Here is a 15197-nt window from a genome sequence, read left to right as displayed (position 1 = left end):
CTCCTGTCCTCCTCCTGGGGAGCCGTGGGCTACGCCACACTACTGCTTCTGTAGTGGAGGCAGCAGTGCAGGGAGGCAGGTAGGAGCCAGAACACACAGTGAGACAGCTTGAAAGCTGGCTCCCGGCATGCACTGGCTTCCAGGGAGCCACATGATGGCCCATGCTACCGCCTCTGATGCATTGTGGGGCAACAGCGAGTTCCCCGGGAGCGGTGCATTCCACGGGGAACTGGCTATGAGTGAACATAACCGTGTAACTGCTGAGGTTTTTCAGCAATTACACATTTACCCACATTTTAACATCCCTAGCCGGAATCAACAAGTTATTATGTCCAGTGCTGTCTGCAGAGCTGCTGGCATGACCGGAACGTGAATGTGGCTATGGGTCCTGCTAATATCCGGGATACCTGTGTGGGGGGTGGGCTACTCCACTTTGCTTGAGCAGGGGCCCAAGGGGGCCTGAGAGTTGCCAAACACAAGTCTTTGCTTGCCCCCAGATTTATCCCACTGTTTATGGAAGAGCAGTGAGCACCACCTTCAGCTTCTTTGCCAGAGCCATCAATAGTGGGGTACCGTAGGATACTGCACTGAAGCCACAGTGCTTGGTGCAGAGTTGGATTAGCTAGCTGGTGCTGGAGTTAGAAAAAACTCCATTAGGAGGGAGCAAAGACAAACATCCCTCACCCTGAAAAACTTGCAAATCTTGCACTTGTCATTTATGTGACCTTCTCCCAAGCATCACAAGAAACTCCTAAGAGGATCACTCACTGGCAAGAGCCCTATGCAATTGTCTCAGGATTTGAAGCGTGGGAATCAGGGCATGCCTGGCCTGATTCCTGAAAGGGATAACAAGTTATTAACTATCTAAGTACTATACCACTAGGGAACTATACATGAAAACAAGGAAAACATTTATGGTAGATAAAAGAGCTACAATAGGCACATAAGAATGGCTATACTGGATCAGGCCAAAGGTCCATCTAAGTCTAGTATCCTGTCTTCTTATAATGGCCAATGTCAGATGCCCCAGAGGAAGTGAACATAACAGGGAATCATCAAGTAATATGTTTCTTGTCACCCATTTCCAGCCTCTGACAGACACCATTTCTATCCATCCTAGCTAATAAGTATTAATGGACCTAACCTCCTGCAAGGGTAGCTGGAGCAAAGGCAGTTCTGTGTACTGTCACTGGCGTCAAGAAAGGACTGAAGGTGGAGGGAGCGTGCAGCGCCCCTTAAACTGTGCCACGGAAGCGCCACTTCAGAGGTTGTTAAAGGTGCTCCCCTATGGGTACTGCTAAGAGAAAAAAAACTTCTAGCACCGGTGCAAGTAGCGAGCAAGCGCATCTACTGTGGAATGTACAAGAGCAATCCCTCAAAGAAGAACGTGTTTTAAATATGGTTATTTGTAAATATATACATCTAGGAACAAATAGTGTAGGAAATATTTATAAAATGGAGGAATGACTGAAAAAAGAGATTAGGGAATCAGGGTGGATAATCAGCTGAACACTAGTTCCCACTGTGACAATAGTCAAAAGAGCTAACACGACCTAGGAGGCTTGAGAAAGGGTTATTTTGCCTGTATGTTTGACATTGCTGAGACTACTCCTGGCATACAGTGTCCAGTTCTCGTACTCTCAAATCAAGAAGGATGTTGCTAAATTGGAAAGAGTTCAGAGAAGAGCCATGAGAATGATTAAAATATTTAAAAACATGCTTTACAGTGACTATATAGCTCAACAAAGAGAAGGTCAAGAGTGATTTGATTATAGTCTAAATATGTATATGGGGAAAAGTGTTTAATAACTGGCTCTTTAGGAGAGAAAAGGTTTAATATGATCCAATCACTGAAAGCTGGACTTAGAAAAATTCAGATGGTAATAAAGGTGCAAATTTTAGCCAGTGGAACAATTTATCTAGGGTTGCAGTGAATTCTCCATGGGTGATAATTTCCGTGCACCCCAATGACAATACTTCTCTACCTCTCAGAGATGCTGGCATGATTAATACTCTCATTTTTTAAAGTTTTTATATACTAAGACAGTGAACACCACAGAAATCCCAAACATAATGGGAAAACATACAGAAATTAGGACAGTGGAACAGACAGTTACTGATAAGTAAATGGCTTGTTCCAGACAGATTATCTTTTTTAAAGTATTTTGAAAGAAACATGACACCTGTAGGCATACACTAGAGTAGTAATCTGGAAGTTTCCTCATGAGACAGATACCACCTTTCTTGCTCTCTAAAGCATTACTGACGATGATGAATTTTTTTGGTACAAGCCACTATTCACCTCATTATCCACCAGACACCCAAACCTTTTTTCAGAGCCAGTGCTTCCAAGGACAGATTCTCAATTCTGTATGTTAATTTTATCAAGAGTGATCATGAGAGTAAATATCTGCATCAACCAATTAAATGTGCAAAGGAATTACTGTAGGAAGGCTCATTTGGAATATAGCAGGATGACATTATGGCTAACACTACTGTGATTTGTGTCCTTGAGTTAATGATAAGCTGTCAGGACATCAGTTTTATATCTTCTTGAACAAATCCTATCATACAATGCCTTCCACCACCAAATCATGGCATTGGTTCTCTATTTTGTCACCAATCATTTGCTACTCCACCTGAGTTTTCCTGAGTATGGATTGAAACTAGCAGAGGAGAGACTGATGGCTGTTGGAATATGGCCTTGTGCTAGGTTCAGAAGCTTAGGGTTCATTAACTGGCAGCATTCAGAGTTACTAGGTTCTTCAGAAATATCCCAAGGATTCTGTAACTCTCTGAGATCTGGGTGTCTCTCTGCATGTGGAATACTTTGAAGCTTTTTCCTACAATAGCTCAAGAAAAAAAAACAAAGGGAGAAACTAACATCTTTAAGTGAAGAACACTGGATCAAATCCTTTTCTCTCCACACTATATACAGAATGTATGTTACAAGTAGTACTCAAAAAAGTTAGTTACAAAAGACTTTTCATTGCAAGAGAGCTTGGAGACGTGTAACAGACCTTCACCACCTACAGAAAGCAAAAAATAAATCATGTTTACCTTTGCTCTATCAGACCATCCAAAGGATTGTACTGTCACATCTAGACGCTTCATTAACATCCGACGACGACATTCATATTCACTGCAGAGGACAGCATTGATTTTTTCCAATCTTTCCTACAGCATTACAATAATAGGGACAAATATTTAATTCCATTAAAATGCCCAAGGCCTTACAAGCTATCCTGCCTTTGCCAATGAAAGTGTTGGTCAACAGCTGACAAATATGAAAAAAACATTTAAAAGTTAGACTGTGACCAACTGCATATATTAATGTATCAAAATCAATCTAAAACTAGGACATGAAGTATTTGAAAAGGATGTCATAAGGGTATTATATCATCCCATTAAATCAAATGTAATATTAAACATTCACTACCACACTATTAAAATGGAAACATGTGAAAAGCTAGAAGAGAAAGGCCATCGGCATTCATTTTGCCCATTATATGAAACAAGGAAAGTAAAACAGAGAGGGGTTTTACCGTTTGATCAGGATTCAAAGGTGTTGTTAATAGTGGTTTCCCCACGTGAGTATTTTTTACTTTCAAAAGAATGTCCTTGATCTGAAACAAAACACAAATACACACGCCCATCTCAGAAAACATTTCATTGTCCTAAATGTACTCATGAATCACTTCCAGTTGTCAATTGCAATTGTGTGGGCCACTACCCATTCACAATTACATAATAGTCCTGGGACAACTTCAGCAACTACTCAGCAAATAGCTTTAAAAATATTTCACTCCTATCTAATGCAATGTAGCAGCTAGAAACAAGAAGGTGATCCAGCACCAGGTGACCAATCAGCAATTGCTAATGAAAAATTTTGGGAGCAACACCCTTATACATGAAGTTAAAGGTAAGTACTAGTACTAAAAGGAGTAGCTAGCTTCCTTCACTATCCGATTCTACATTCTTCAGAGGTCTGACCAGCACCACCCCTGCTTACAATTTCTGCCTTGCTTGTGTTCTCCATGCTTTTCTCCATCTTCCTCCTAACTGATCTATCTGCATCCTCCCTCCATTTCATCCTAACAAACTGTTCCATACCACCTTGATATAAGCTCCCTCTTCATTCAGCTGTCTACATGTGAAGTTCTTCAAACATTTCAATGACTGCCCGTATAATTTCTATGTGACTTTGAGGCTAATTGATCCTTTATGTAAGATTCAGTGCAGTCCATGGCAAATCTGGGATGGTTGAAGAAGGGACTATGTCTTCACTAATGTTTTTAACAAAACGGCACACAATTGTTATCCAAACAAATCAAAATAAATCTAGAACAGATGAACATTTATACACTAAGCAGAATAATTATGGCAGCTCATGATATTAAGAAAGGATGCCATTATAACACTAGATCCAAGGCTGAAATGATCTGCATGTAATCACTCAGGCATTTGTATAAGATACATGGTATAAGGATAAATTCCAAGTTCGCTTTCCACTAAAACTCCAACAATTCCAGACCTTTATGTAAGAGGGCAGAGTGCTGCCATATTTTATGTAAATTATGGGATCTTCACAATAATTGATAGGAAACTGTTATAAAAGGCTGTTGCCAGAAATAAAAATTTACAGCATCAACATGTTAAGAAACAAATTTTAATAGCAATATTTAAGTGAATTAATTCATTCCCCTCTTTTCCTTTTCATCTTTGATTCATATTTTTTTTCTTGGTGTCAACAAAATCAAGAGGAAAATTTCTGTTCGGTATGTCTCATATATGAGTGCTTTATTTAGCCCAAGAAAAACAACCACCTTTCCCCCATTCTTCTTGTGGAAAATATGGTGTTTTGTGTTTATTTTCCCTTACATCATTAGTAAAACAGTAGAAAGCACTAATGTAAAGTTATGTCAAATTATAATGTCACCATACAACAGATTGTTAACCAATGGCACACTGAAAATGACCAATGGCACAAAAATAACCAATGGCACAAAATGACTAGCTAGACCAGTGGTGGGCAACCTGCAGCCCATCTATATGTGGCTCATGAGACTTTTTTTTTTTTAAAACCAGTGTCCACTTGCAGGTTAGCCAGATTCCATTGGTTTCTATCCACAGGTTTTTTCCTACCGGTGTTATGTATCTCTCACTTGAGTAAAGCAAGGCTCATGCTGATTATGTGCACAACAATGACTGAGTGCCATGTGCTCCCCCTGCTACGGTCCAATCGGCACATTCTGCAAATTCTAAATACGCAAGCACAGATAGATAAACTAGCTTATATGGGGAGATCATCTTGGAGCCCACAATCGTGCAGCCCATTGAGATGAAGGAGGGCCACTCATGTGGCCCACTCACTAGCCTTGGTTGCCCAGTGCCAAGATAGACAGTGGAGGTTTAGAATCTTCCACCCCATCCCCAGTGCTGATCACATTGAGACTATGTATCAGAAAAAAAGGACATAGCAAGGGGTTTCCTTATGTCTCACTGATCCCCAACAACTACGCTGGTTCCTTGAGGGATCGGCAGCCTGGTTAATTTATAGCCAATTTCAGGCTTGTCCAACTTAACCAAGGTACCACTCTGGGGTATAACCATACCATGATCAGGAGAATTTCAAAGCCACGTGGTCATATACTAACATGAGCTATGCATCTCTCAGCCATAGTCAAGGATCTGGTCACTATGCCTGGATTTTAGTAAACTATTTTTATACCATATCACAATATCTGCCTGAAAAGCCAAACTGCCTTCAATAAATATTATCCCAGGACTTGAAAAACGGCTGAAAGGCCTTGAACTAAAGTTTATTAACTTTAATAATAGTGAATTTAATAGTAAAACAACAACCTTTATGGTGGCAGAGTTGGTGAACTAAAGAGATCAATGGGAAGAGGGACTAAGAGGCACATTAAATTATATTTTAAAATTACACAAAACTGAAAAGTCACACACACATACTAATAGAGACAAATGTAAATTTAAATTCTCTAATGATATCATGAAGAAGAGCAAAATGTATCAAAATAGGATTCATTTTGGAAAAAATAGAAACCTAAGCTTCTGAGAGGGGGAAAATAATCTAAAATAAGCATAATGTAGGAAAGAAAACCTAGAAAGTGCTGGTTTTGAAAGAGATCTAGACATGAGAATTGACAGCAAGTCAGACATGAATTTGCAATGGGACAGGGTTACTACTAGGAATGTAAAAAATAATTTAAAAATTGTAACCATGTAACCATTAAAAATTCTAGCAGGTACATCGTTCTACATACTGCTAGTCCGGTAGTATAAAGCTTATATAATTTATTCCGCCCAGCTTGCAGCGCAGTCACCTCCCCGGGAGTGGGGCCAGCAGCAGGTACATGCCGTGAGCCAGCTTCCCTGCTGGCTCTGCTGTATAAATGTATAAGGCAGAGCCCACAGTGAGGAACGCAAGCCGGCGTGTAACCACAACGGAAACTGATAAGCTGATGTATATGTTTACATCCCTAGTTAGTAACTCAAGGGGACTATAATTCTGGGCTTCATATCCATAATCATTAGAAAGAAGCCATAAACACTGACAGTATGCTCATTATAGGACAGGCACAATTGGAATGCTCAGTTCAGATCTGTGCATCTGTCATGAGCAAAAAGATTGTGACGTAATAGGGAATCTAGGAAACAGGACCAAAACTGAGTAAGTTGGAGAAATGGACTCATGAGGGGAAAAAAGTGTCCTCTAATGCCTCATTCTTTATAAGATGCTAGACAAACTACAGGGAACAACCTTGTATTTTCTGGGAGATTAAACTGATGAGCTGTGAAAATGTCTCTATCTTTTATACCATACTTTTGTTAGTTTAAAAAAATACACATACACACACTCATCCAGAGACAACTTTATTAGTCAAGCAGCATTAATTTAAAAAGTAGTAACATTTTGGGTATTCCTACACTGCATCACCACCACAATCAACAGAGTCTAGGCCAGTGTTTCTTGGGCCGTTCCGGCTTGTCTATCTACAGGCTCCACAGCCACAGAGCTTCATGACTTCCATTGGCTCTGGTTCCCTGTTTACAGCCAAGGGGAACCAAGGGGAGTAGGGTTGCAGAGCGGTGCTTACCTGGGAGGCTTACCTCAGAGCTATTCATGCTGCTTCCACCCACAGGCACCACCCCTAACAGTTCCCATTAACTCTGATTCCTAGCTAGTGAGAGCTGCAGAATTGGGAGCTTGGGGTGGAGTCAGCACATGAAGCTAGGAGTTAGGGGTCACTGCTTCCCAGGAGCTGGGTAGGGAGTCTGCCCTAGCCCCACTAACCTCCTAGGGCACCCCGCAGGCTAAATCCTCCCCCCACCACTCTGGTGCCTCCTCAGGTAACATTCCCTCTTCTCCTCTTGAGCACCCACGGTGCTGCCCCCTTGGGCTATGACCCTCACCCCCAAGCACCTGAAGTGTCCCCCTGTGCAAAGCACCACATTATAGTCAGGGATATATAATAAAAGTCATAGACCTATCACAGGACATTGAATTTTGCTTACTGCTCATACCTATCCGTGAGTTTTACTAAAAATACCTGTGACCTAAATTGTAGCTGTATCTGTAACAGAACACATCTGCCATGTTCTTTAATAGCAATGTGATTGTGTTCAAGTGCATTATGTATGCATTATGCAGTAGGTTTAGCAAATGCCATATAAACATACCTCTGAAAACTAGACATGTTAAAGATAACATGCTAGCTTCAATTTAAAAGTAAACTCCAAAACATTTTTCTAAAACTGTTTTTGCATAGCAACTAAAACATATGAAAGGAAGATAACACCCTTTTCCCCCCTCATCTTTCAAATTGTTTGATCTAAGGTTCCCTGAGGCCTCCCTTGACATGATTTAAAAACTCCAGGGACCAGCAGTGGGTGAGGGAGTCTTGAAGTAGGGATCTTGGGCACAGGCAGAGTATGACTTTTTATTTTGTGGGGCCAAAGATGCTTGAGCCACCTCTGCACCATGGGGTCCAGGGAGGGAACTCCACCTCCCCACCGACTCACTTCAGCAGGCCACCCACCCTGTCTATATACTGGGGGAGGGGAAGGGAGGAAGGAGTCCAGCCAAAAACGATAACTCAAAGGCGGGGGGCTTAGTTCACAAAGTTTGAAAACAGCTTAGGGTATAAGGAGGGGGTAGTTAAGGGCAGAGGGGTAGCACAGAGGGGATAGTGCAGGAGGTATGGAGAGAGGTGTTAGGGGCTGGGAGGACTCCCCTGCAGTCCATGTTCCTGGAGGGGTCTACCAGCCAGGTCTCCCTACCCAAGCAATTCTTACTGGCTACTTCTGGGAGCTGAGGGGCTTGCTTATGGCAACAGCCAGAGAAGGGCTACTTCACACTGCCTGGCTCCCGATTCCCACCTCTGACCTAGCCAGGGGGCAGGGAGAGGTGTGGAGTTGCCCCAGGACTGCTGTGCAGTTTGGGGTGGGGCCAATGTCCTTAATATCCCCAACACTGCCAATGGGATCAGGGCTTCATCCCCACAGGAGGTGCCAGGGATTGGACTCCAGATATCAGCTGCAGGGCCCTGCAGACCCCATGACAGGGATCATGGACCCCAACAGGGCTACAGACTCTGGGTTGAGAACCACTACTTTAGGTCATCCTTTAGTGTTTCATTTCATTGTCTACAACTTAAAAGATTTAGATCTTTTCTACTGTACATATCACTACAGTATATAAGAACGATTAGGTGGCAAAAGGCATTTTACATGATTACAACTTTACATTATTTCATATTGATGTTATTTACTTTTTCTTTGTCCCTTGCCAAATAATTATTAAATTCACACAACCTTGCATGTGAGAGCAGTATAAACCACAGGATAGTAAAGTAGTGTGATTCTCCTGGATTGATCAGTGTTCATTTCAAATATCATTGTACTAAATATCATTGTTTCTCTCTCCATTTACCTTTACAAGGCAAGTCTAGAGGAGGACAATGTCCTGACAAGCAAACCTTAAGGTGCCATACTAATTTTTCAATCCTATCAACTGAAGTAAATAAATATATTATTGTGGTCACTGCAGCACTAAATTGACTTAATTGTTCTCACTGTCTTAAAGTTTAGTAACCACTGCACCAGGTTGCCACAAGCAATATAAATCTTGAGACACTTTCAACCTCTTCAAGGCCAAAATGTGTTCCATTACAATAATTATAGTGTCAGTGAAGAAAGTGGTTTGGATTTTATACTTATACTTATTTTGTAAATAATCTGAGACATGATTAAAAACACAATCAATATTCTGATGTGCCATACCAAAATACAACGTGTGATCTTTCCCTTTGGCTTTGCAGCAGCAGTCTATCAAACACTATTCTCAGAACTATTCCCACAGCTACTGATAATGGTGCTGAGGCTAGACAGAGAAAGAGCAGACATGGTAAAATACAGCAAACATTTGAAAATTGAATAAAACAGACTAAGTTTCTATTACAAATGATAAGCATGAAACTGTAAGTTAACAACACAATTTTACATGGACCCAAATAAAGTCAAAGGTAACAGACATTTGAAAATCCAAGAACTTGTTTCAAGTGAAGGAGTACAAGCAACTAGTACTAAGATAGATACCATTACTAATTCTCAAAAAAGTGATTTTTTTTCTTGAGAGACCAGAAAAATAAAGGAATCACTATTATCGTCCTAATGCTCCCACTATAGCTATCTGGAATTCCTTCTAATACGTTAAGATAAACTGTGAACTTGAGGCATCTAAAAATAAGTGCTTTTAAGTAAATACAAATCAAAGATGTATAATGATTCTGTAATATTCCTCAAGTGCTCGGACAAGGGAAACTTGAATATGTATAAAATAGGTAGGAAAAGAAAGAATTGCACCATTCTTAATAGTTACATGGAATATTGTACAATGGATTAATACACTAGCTTTGACACCTTTGAAGGCTCCAAAGCAAGTATAGCTGATATCGATTCATTGCTTACAAGCATATTGGAAGAGACGCATGAAATAGTTTTCACATAAAAAAAAGTTTCCACTGGAAATTTTCTGTTTGTTCAAGTACCTGTTGTAACTCTCCATAAGTTACAGCACTATTATTTTTATGCATCAGTGCAGACAAAGGGTATCTTTTTGGAAAAAAAATAAACCAAGTTTGCCAGATATGATAGACCTGGGAAATGTAAGAGTCCTATGTGTATTTACTGGATTCCATATTTTCCCCTATTCTGTCAGATAGCTGCTGTTCTGTTCAACATGAGCAGACCATAAGAAGGAGAATTTTTTAAATTAACTAGAACAATATAGGCCTTTCTCCAAAGAGAAGCTCCTCATGAATCAGAATTTCAATGATGATACCTGATGAGGTACATATCTTACTTACAAACACATACACATTGCAGTTCAGACTACAGAGGTTGCAGCAGCCAGCATAACTACAGGATGAAATTGACTGTGTGTGCTTGTCATCCATGTTAAATCTGAAACTGTAAGGATTCTATAAACACTGTTTCAATCAAAAATAATTTTTCTACATTGATAAAGACTTCCTACATAGTGAAATATTATAGGAGGTAATTACTAAATGCCATAGTTTGTACCAATTTATAGATCCTTCAGTTCCAAAAAAATTTACTGATAACAATCTTACAAATTCATAATGCTCATTTGAGCTGTACTACTATTTCAATAAACATGCCCATAAACATTTTAATTACTGGCTCCTACCAGAAGTCTGTAGAAGTGAGCTCAAATTGGCCTTAAGGGTCTGAGCTTTATATACATTTTAGCACCACATTTGAGCTCTGATTTATATGCAGATAAGACAGTTTTCTTCTTGTCTACTTGCAGCTTAAGTAAAGTGTGTGTGCACTATACAATAGATTTTTTTTTTAAAAGCACATTTTTCAAGGATCACCGAATCATAGAAATGTAGGACCTGAGAGCATATGCTAATGTACTGCAAATTTTATAGTCCACACTCTAAAACAAGATGTGGAAGTGGTAAGCTGGTATAAAATCTTAGTCAGTTAAAAAGTAAAAGTTATAACTTTACTCCAGAAGAACATTTAGGTGCTATAAAACAATAATAAAAACAGTCCACCCATAGTTTTCTACTTTATACAAGGCCAATGAAGCAACTGTATATGGATATACTATTAGAGACACAAGGTGAGTTGAAATAATATCTTTTACTGGAGCAACTCTGTTGATGGAAGCAACAAACTTTTGAGCTATAAAGGACTCTTTTCCCAGTCTGTCTAGCTCAAAAGTTTCTCTCCCCAACAGAAGTTGTTCCAGTAAGAGGTATTTCCTCATCTACCTTGAATCTCTATCATCCTAGGACAAACATGGCTACAAACACTGGAAATACGGATGTCACGTGGCATTCAGGAATTTTTGTTCAAGTCACAAATTAGCATACATGGGGCAAATCCTGAAATACGTTCATCTGACAAAAACTACTTCTCCATTTTTTAGAATACAGATTAAATATAAATTATTTTAAAAGTGCTTATATTGATCTTCTTAAAAAATAATAGGGACTAGTTAAGAGACATATAGAATTATACTGGTTAGTTAACCAATTGGGAACTCGAATTTTATTTTCATGTAATAGCCCATTGCTAAAATGAGTATTTCCAGCGGGAAAGGGTTTTTCCAGAGGTCATTTCAGTTAAATAAAACTCTATGATTCTTCTTAGAATTTGAAGTAAACCAGCCGATGCAATGCAGTTAACAACGGCAGGTGACCCTGAATCAACTTCCAGTGAAGTGTTTTTTTAATGTTGTATAAGTTGTCATCATGGCACATGGAAGTACATATAAATATTTTCTACTAGCAGCTATGTGTGTACTAACCATTTCAAGTGCATTCAGAGTAACCAGCCTGAGCTGAAAATATAGGTTTAAAATTATTTACTTGAAAAGATTTGTTTTTGTTGTCTCTACAGCTTTGGCATGATTTAAGCAATCAGACTAGGAGTATCTGTACACTGCAATTAGACACAGTGGTTGGTCCATGCTAGCTGACTCAGGCTCACAAGGCAGTTTAATTTCAGTGTGGACGTTTAGGTTCTGGGATCCTCCCCTCTCACAGGCCTGAGTCTAGGGGCACTCTAGGGGCAATTAAACAGTCTCTTAGACTAAGCCCAAGCCATCTGGTACAGGCTAGCTGCAGGTTTTAATGTAAAATCCTGTTTGTTTAGTTAACTGAACAAGCCATTTGTTACCAGGGCTAGCGTCTCGTATCTCTGGGATCAGAAACAAGAGAGTAATTAAAACTGAATGCACAGTAAAATAACGGAACACTTGCAGATTAGGAGGAAGCCAGTTCTACCCAGGTTGTCTAGGGAAGGGGCTAATCCAGAGGTGGGCAATAATTTTTTATGGGAAGCCACACCAAGAATTTGGAAAGTGGTCAAGGGCCTTACTCTTCCATGATATTAATGGAGGAAGTGTGGGGGTCTGGGATGGAGGCTGGGTGCAGAAGGTAGCCTGGGGACAGGGAGGGAGTTTGGGTGAAGGAGGCAGTTGTGAACTGGGGAACTGGACTGGGGTAGGATTGTGACCTACGGCAGGGAACTGGGGTACAGGGATTAGGGTTGTGAGCTAGGGCAGGAGGGGGCTGATCTGGGGCAGAGGATTGGGATGCCAGATCTGGGAGGGAATATAGGTGCAAGAGGGGAGCAGAGGATTTGCGTATGTGGAGTAAGGGGCAGGAGTGGGAGCAGAGGGTTGGGGAAGGAAGATGATAGGGTACCAATGGCAGGGTCTGGCCAGAAGACTTACCAGCCAGCAGCCCTTCCTGAATCTGCCTCCCTGACAGCCAGTGTTCCTCTATGCTGCACGGCAGCACTGCCTCACAGGTCATTAATCAGCCCTACCCAGTCATTCAGCTCCATGCACCGAGCCCTGAGCCTCTGATTGGGTGGGGCTGATTAATCACCTGGGCAACTTAGGGGAATACTGCATGCGTGTCCTGGCCCCGCACAGGCTGCAGCCATATGTTCTGGAGCCCCTTGTGCTTGGTGACTGCCTGTTATTGAAACAGGCAGCTCCCACTAGCTAGTTTCTGGCCAGAAACCAGCCAATGGGATTGTGCTGGGAGTTGGAGCAGCTGCTAAAGTTTTCCCTCTTCCCCTCTGGGCTCTCATTTTTTAAAAGAAAAACCGCCCCAAAGTAGCATTTGAGAGTGGTGTGTGGGTGGCGCGAGGCAAGCAGAGCGCCCACCCGGGGCTCCATGCAGTATCCAAGGGCGGGATCCGGCCTGTGGGCAATGTTTTGCCCAGGCGTAGGATAATCAGTGGAAAATTCATAGCTACGCAGAAAAGGAGGAACAAACCAATATGGTATTTAAAAAGTCATTTTTTTTAAAACAGACTTTGAAGAATAAAAATTCTTTGACAAGGGAAAACCTTTCAACACCAGGTACTGAACATGGTAAAAGAGAGCTTGCTGCAGGAGTAGAGAGAGGATTCCATGATCAGGAAAAGAAGCCTGAGATAGGAAAGTAGTGTTCAGGAGCAAACACTTGCAAACCCAAAAGAACTCACCGAAAGCCCAACAACACTCAAGAGAGGAGAGGACTCTGCAGGAAGGAAATACATACTGGCATTCCTTCTATTTTGTGTAGATCCATGGTGTCCAATAAGCTAGCCGCTAGCCACATGTGGCTATTTTGCTGGTTGAGTGTGGCTAGTTTGCTATACCAGTAGCCACTATAGAGGCTACCGCTTCAGAACTAGTTGGACACCTGGGATATAGATCTATGCATCTCTTGTGCTTTGTTTACAAGCAGAGAATGACTGGTTTGCAAATTTCTCTTTGATGTGTGAATGAAGGATTAAACTATCAAATGAGGATGGTGCTCTATGGGAGGGTGTGTCTGGGCAAACGGGGTGTCTTGGTCAGGAGGTCCTGAAAGCCTACGCTTAGAGCCCTGTGTGGATAAAAAAATTTGTACCTGCATCTGTATCTGCAAAAATGAGCCGCAGATACCTTCCTCCATCATCTGCAAATTTGGAAGGTTCTAGATACAAAATTTGTATCAGCATCCATAAAAATGAGCTGTGGATATAAAGCAAGTATCTGCAAATTTGCAGGGCTCTACCTACAGTAGCTGGACTGTGTATCCCGTTCCCTAGAAGTGGCACTAGACAAAAATCTATACCTAGGAAATGTGCCCGAGGGGCCAGTCTTGGAGCCTGTCCAGACCCAGGGAATCTTAGAAACACATGGATCCAGTGCACAGCTGCCTGATGAACATCCACAAGGGGAAACTCAGGACAGACAAAAATATAGGAATTTTCAAAATGAAATTATCAGGGGGTTCATATTTTATAATTATTTCTTCATCCTTTCAATGAGATATTGCACTAGGGAGAGAATGAAAAGGTTTCATTAAACAGAACTACAACAGCAAAGGATAACTGTAGGAATGTGAAAGGTTAACCGGTTAACTGGTAAGCATCACTCTTAACAGGTGATGCTTACCAGTTCAACTTAACGAGTGGGGGCAGAAGCAGCTCCCAGCCTGCCGCAGACAGGGGCTGCTTCGGTGTCCAGAGCAGACGCTCCTTGCGGCAAGGTGGCCACTCCAGCACAAGGTGACTACTCCAACCCAGTGGGAATGTAGCCCCCCATTCTCCAGGGGATTTTACATCCCGAGATAACTGGAAAAAATGTAAGACAATATTTTCATTGCCACCATAGTTGCTGCTTTTTCATACAAAAGACTATAAAAGGTAAAAATTGTACATGCTTCTTTTGCCTTTTTATATTAGGCTACAAATACATACTTAATGAGATCAGGGTGGTGAGAGAAAAAAAATCAATTTTTAGCCTACAAAGTGAAAACCACAAAACAAAGTAGCCCAAGAACTAATGAATTTAAAGAAACATTCTAAGTTAAAAATTTTGAGTGTGAAAGACTAATGGTAAAGCTATTTTCTTTTTAGCTCTTCTCTCCATTAGGGCCCCAAATCCTATTTTTTTCATAGTAATCCTAGACTTTTGCTTGACAAAAGTCAGATATTGGGCTCCTGGTGCTTGATTATTCTGTAAGATATATAGTAAAACTCCATTAGTCTGGCATCCAATGCTCCGGGACTCCTGATGGTCCGGCACCATCAGGAACCCGGAAGTGCTGGGGCAGTCAGACAGGCTTCCCCCATTCAGCTGCTCC

The 15197-nt window shown here is 41.1% G+C and overlaps 1 protein-coding gene across 2 annotated transcripts in view; it reads right to left on the bottom strand.

The window, feature by feature from the left end:
- FAM98B (family with sequence similarity 98 member B) overlaps positions 1 to 15197 on the bottom strand; it is a 45300-nt gene that overhangs the window by 16190 nt on the left and 13913 nt on the right. For both annotated transcript variants that reach the window (XM_075927042.1, XM_075927041.1), the window contains exons 5-6: positions 3546 to 3626; positions 3061 to 3177 (exon numbers count right to left, since the gene is read on the bottom strand). In XM_075927042.1, coding sequence (XP_075783157.1) covers positions 3061 to 3177; positions 3546 to 3626 — 198 coding nt within the window. The remainder of the gene's footprint in view (positions 1 to 3060; positions 3178 to 3545; positions 3627 to 15197) is intronic.

This window comes from Pelodiscus sinensis, chromosome 4 (genome assembly GCF_049634645.1).
Source record: "Pelodiscus sinensis isolate JC-2024 chromosome 4, ASM4963464v1, whole genome shotgun sequence".
Taxonomy (NCBI): Eukaryota; Metazoa; Chordata; order Testudines; family Trionychidae; genus Pelodiscus; species Pelodiscus sinensis.
Note: the sequence above shows the minus strand (reverse complement) of the source record. Positions and strands in the feature narration are given on the sequence as shown.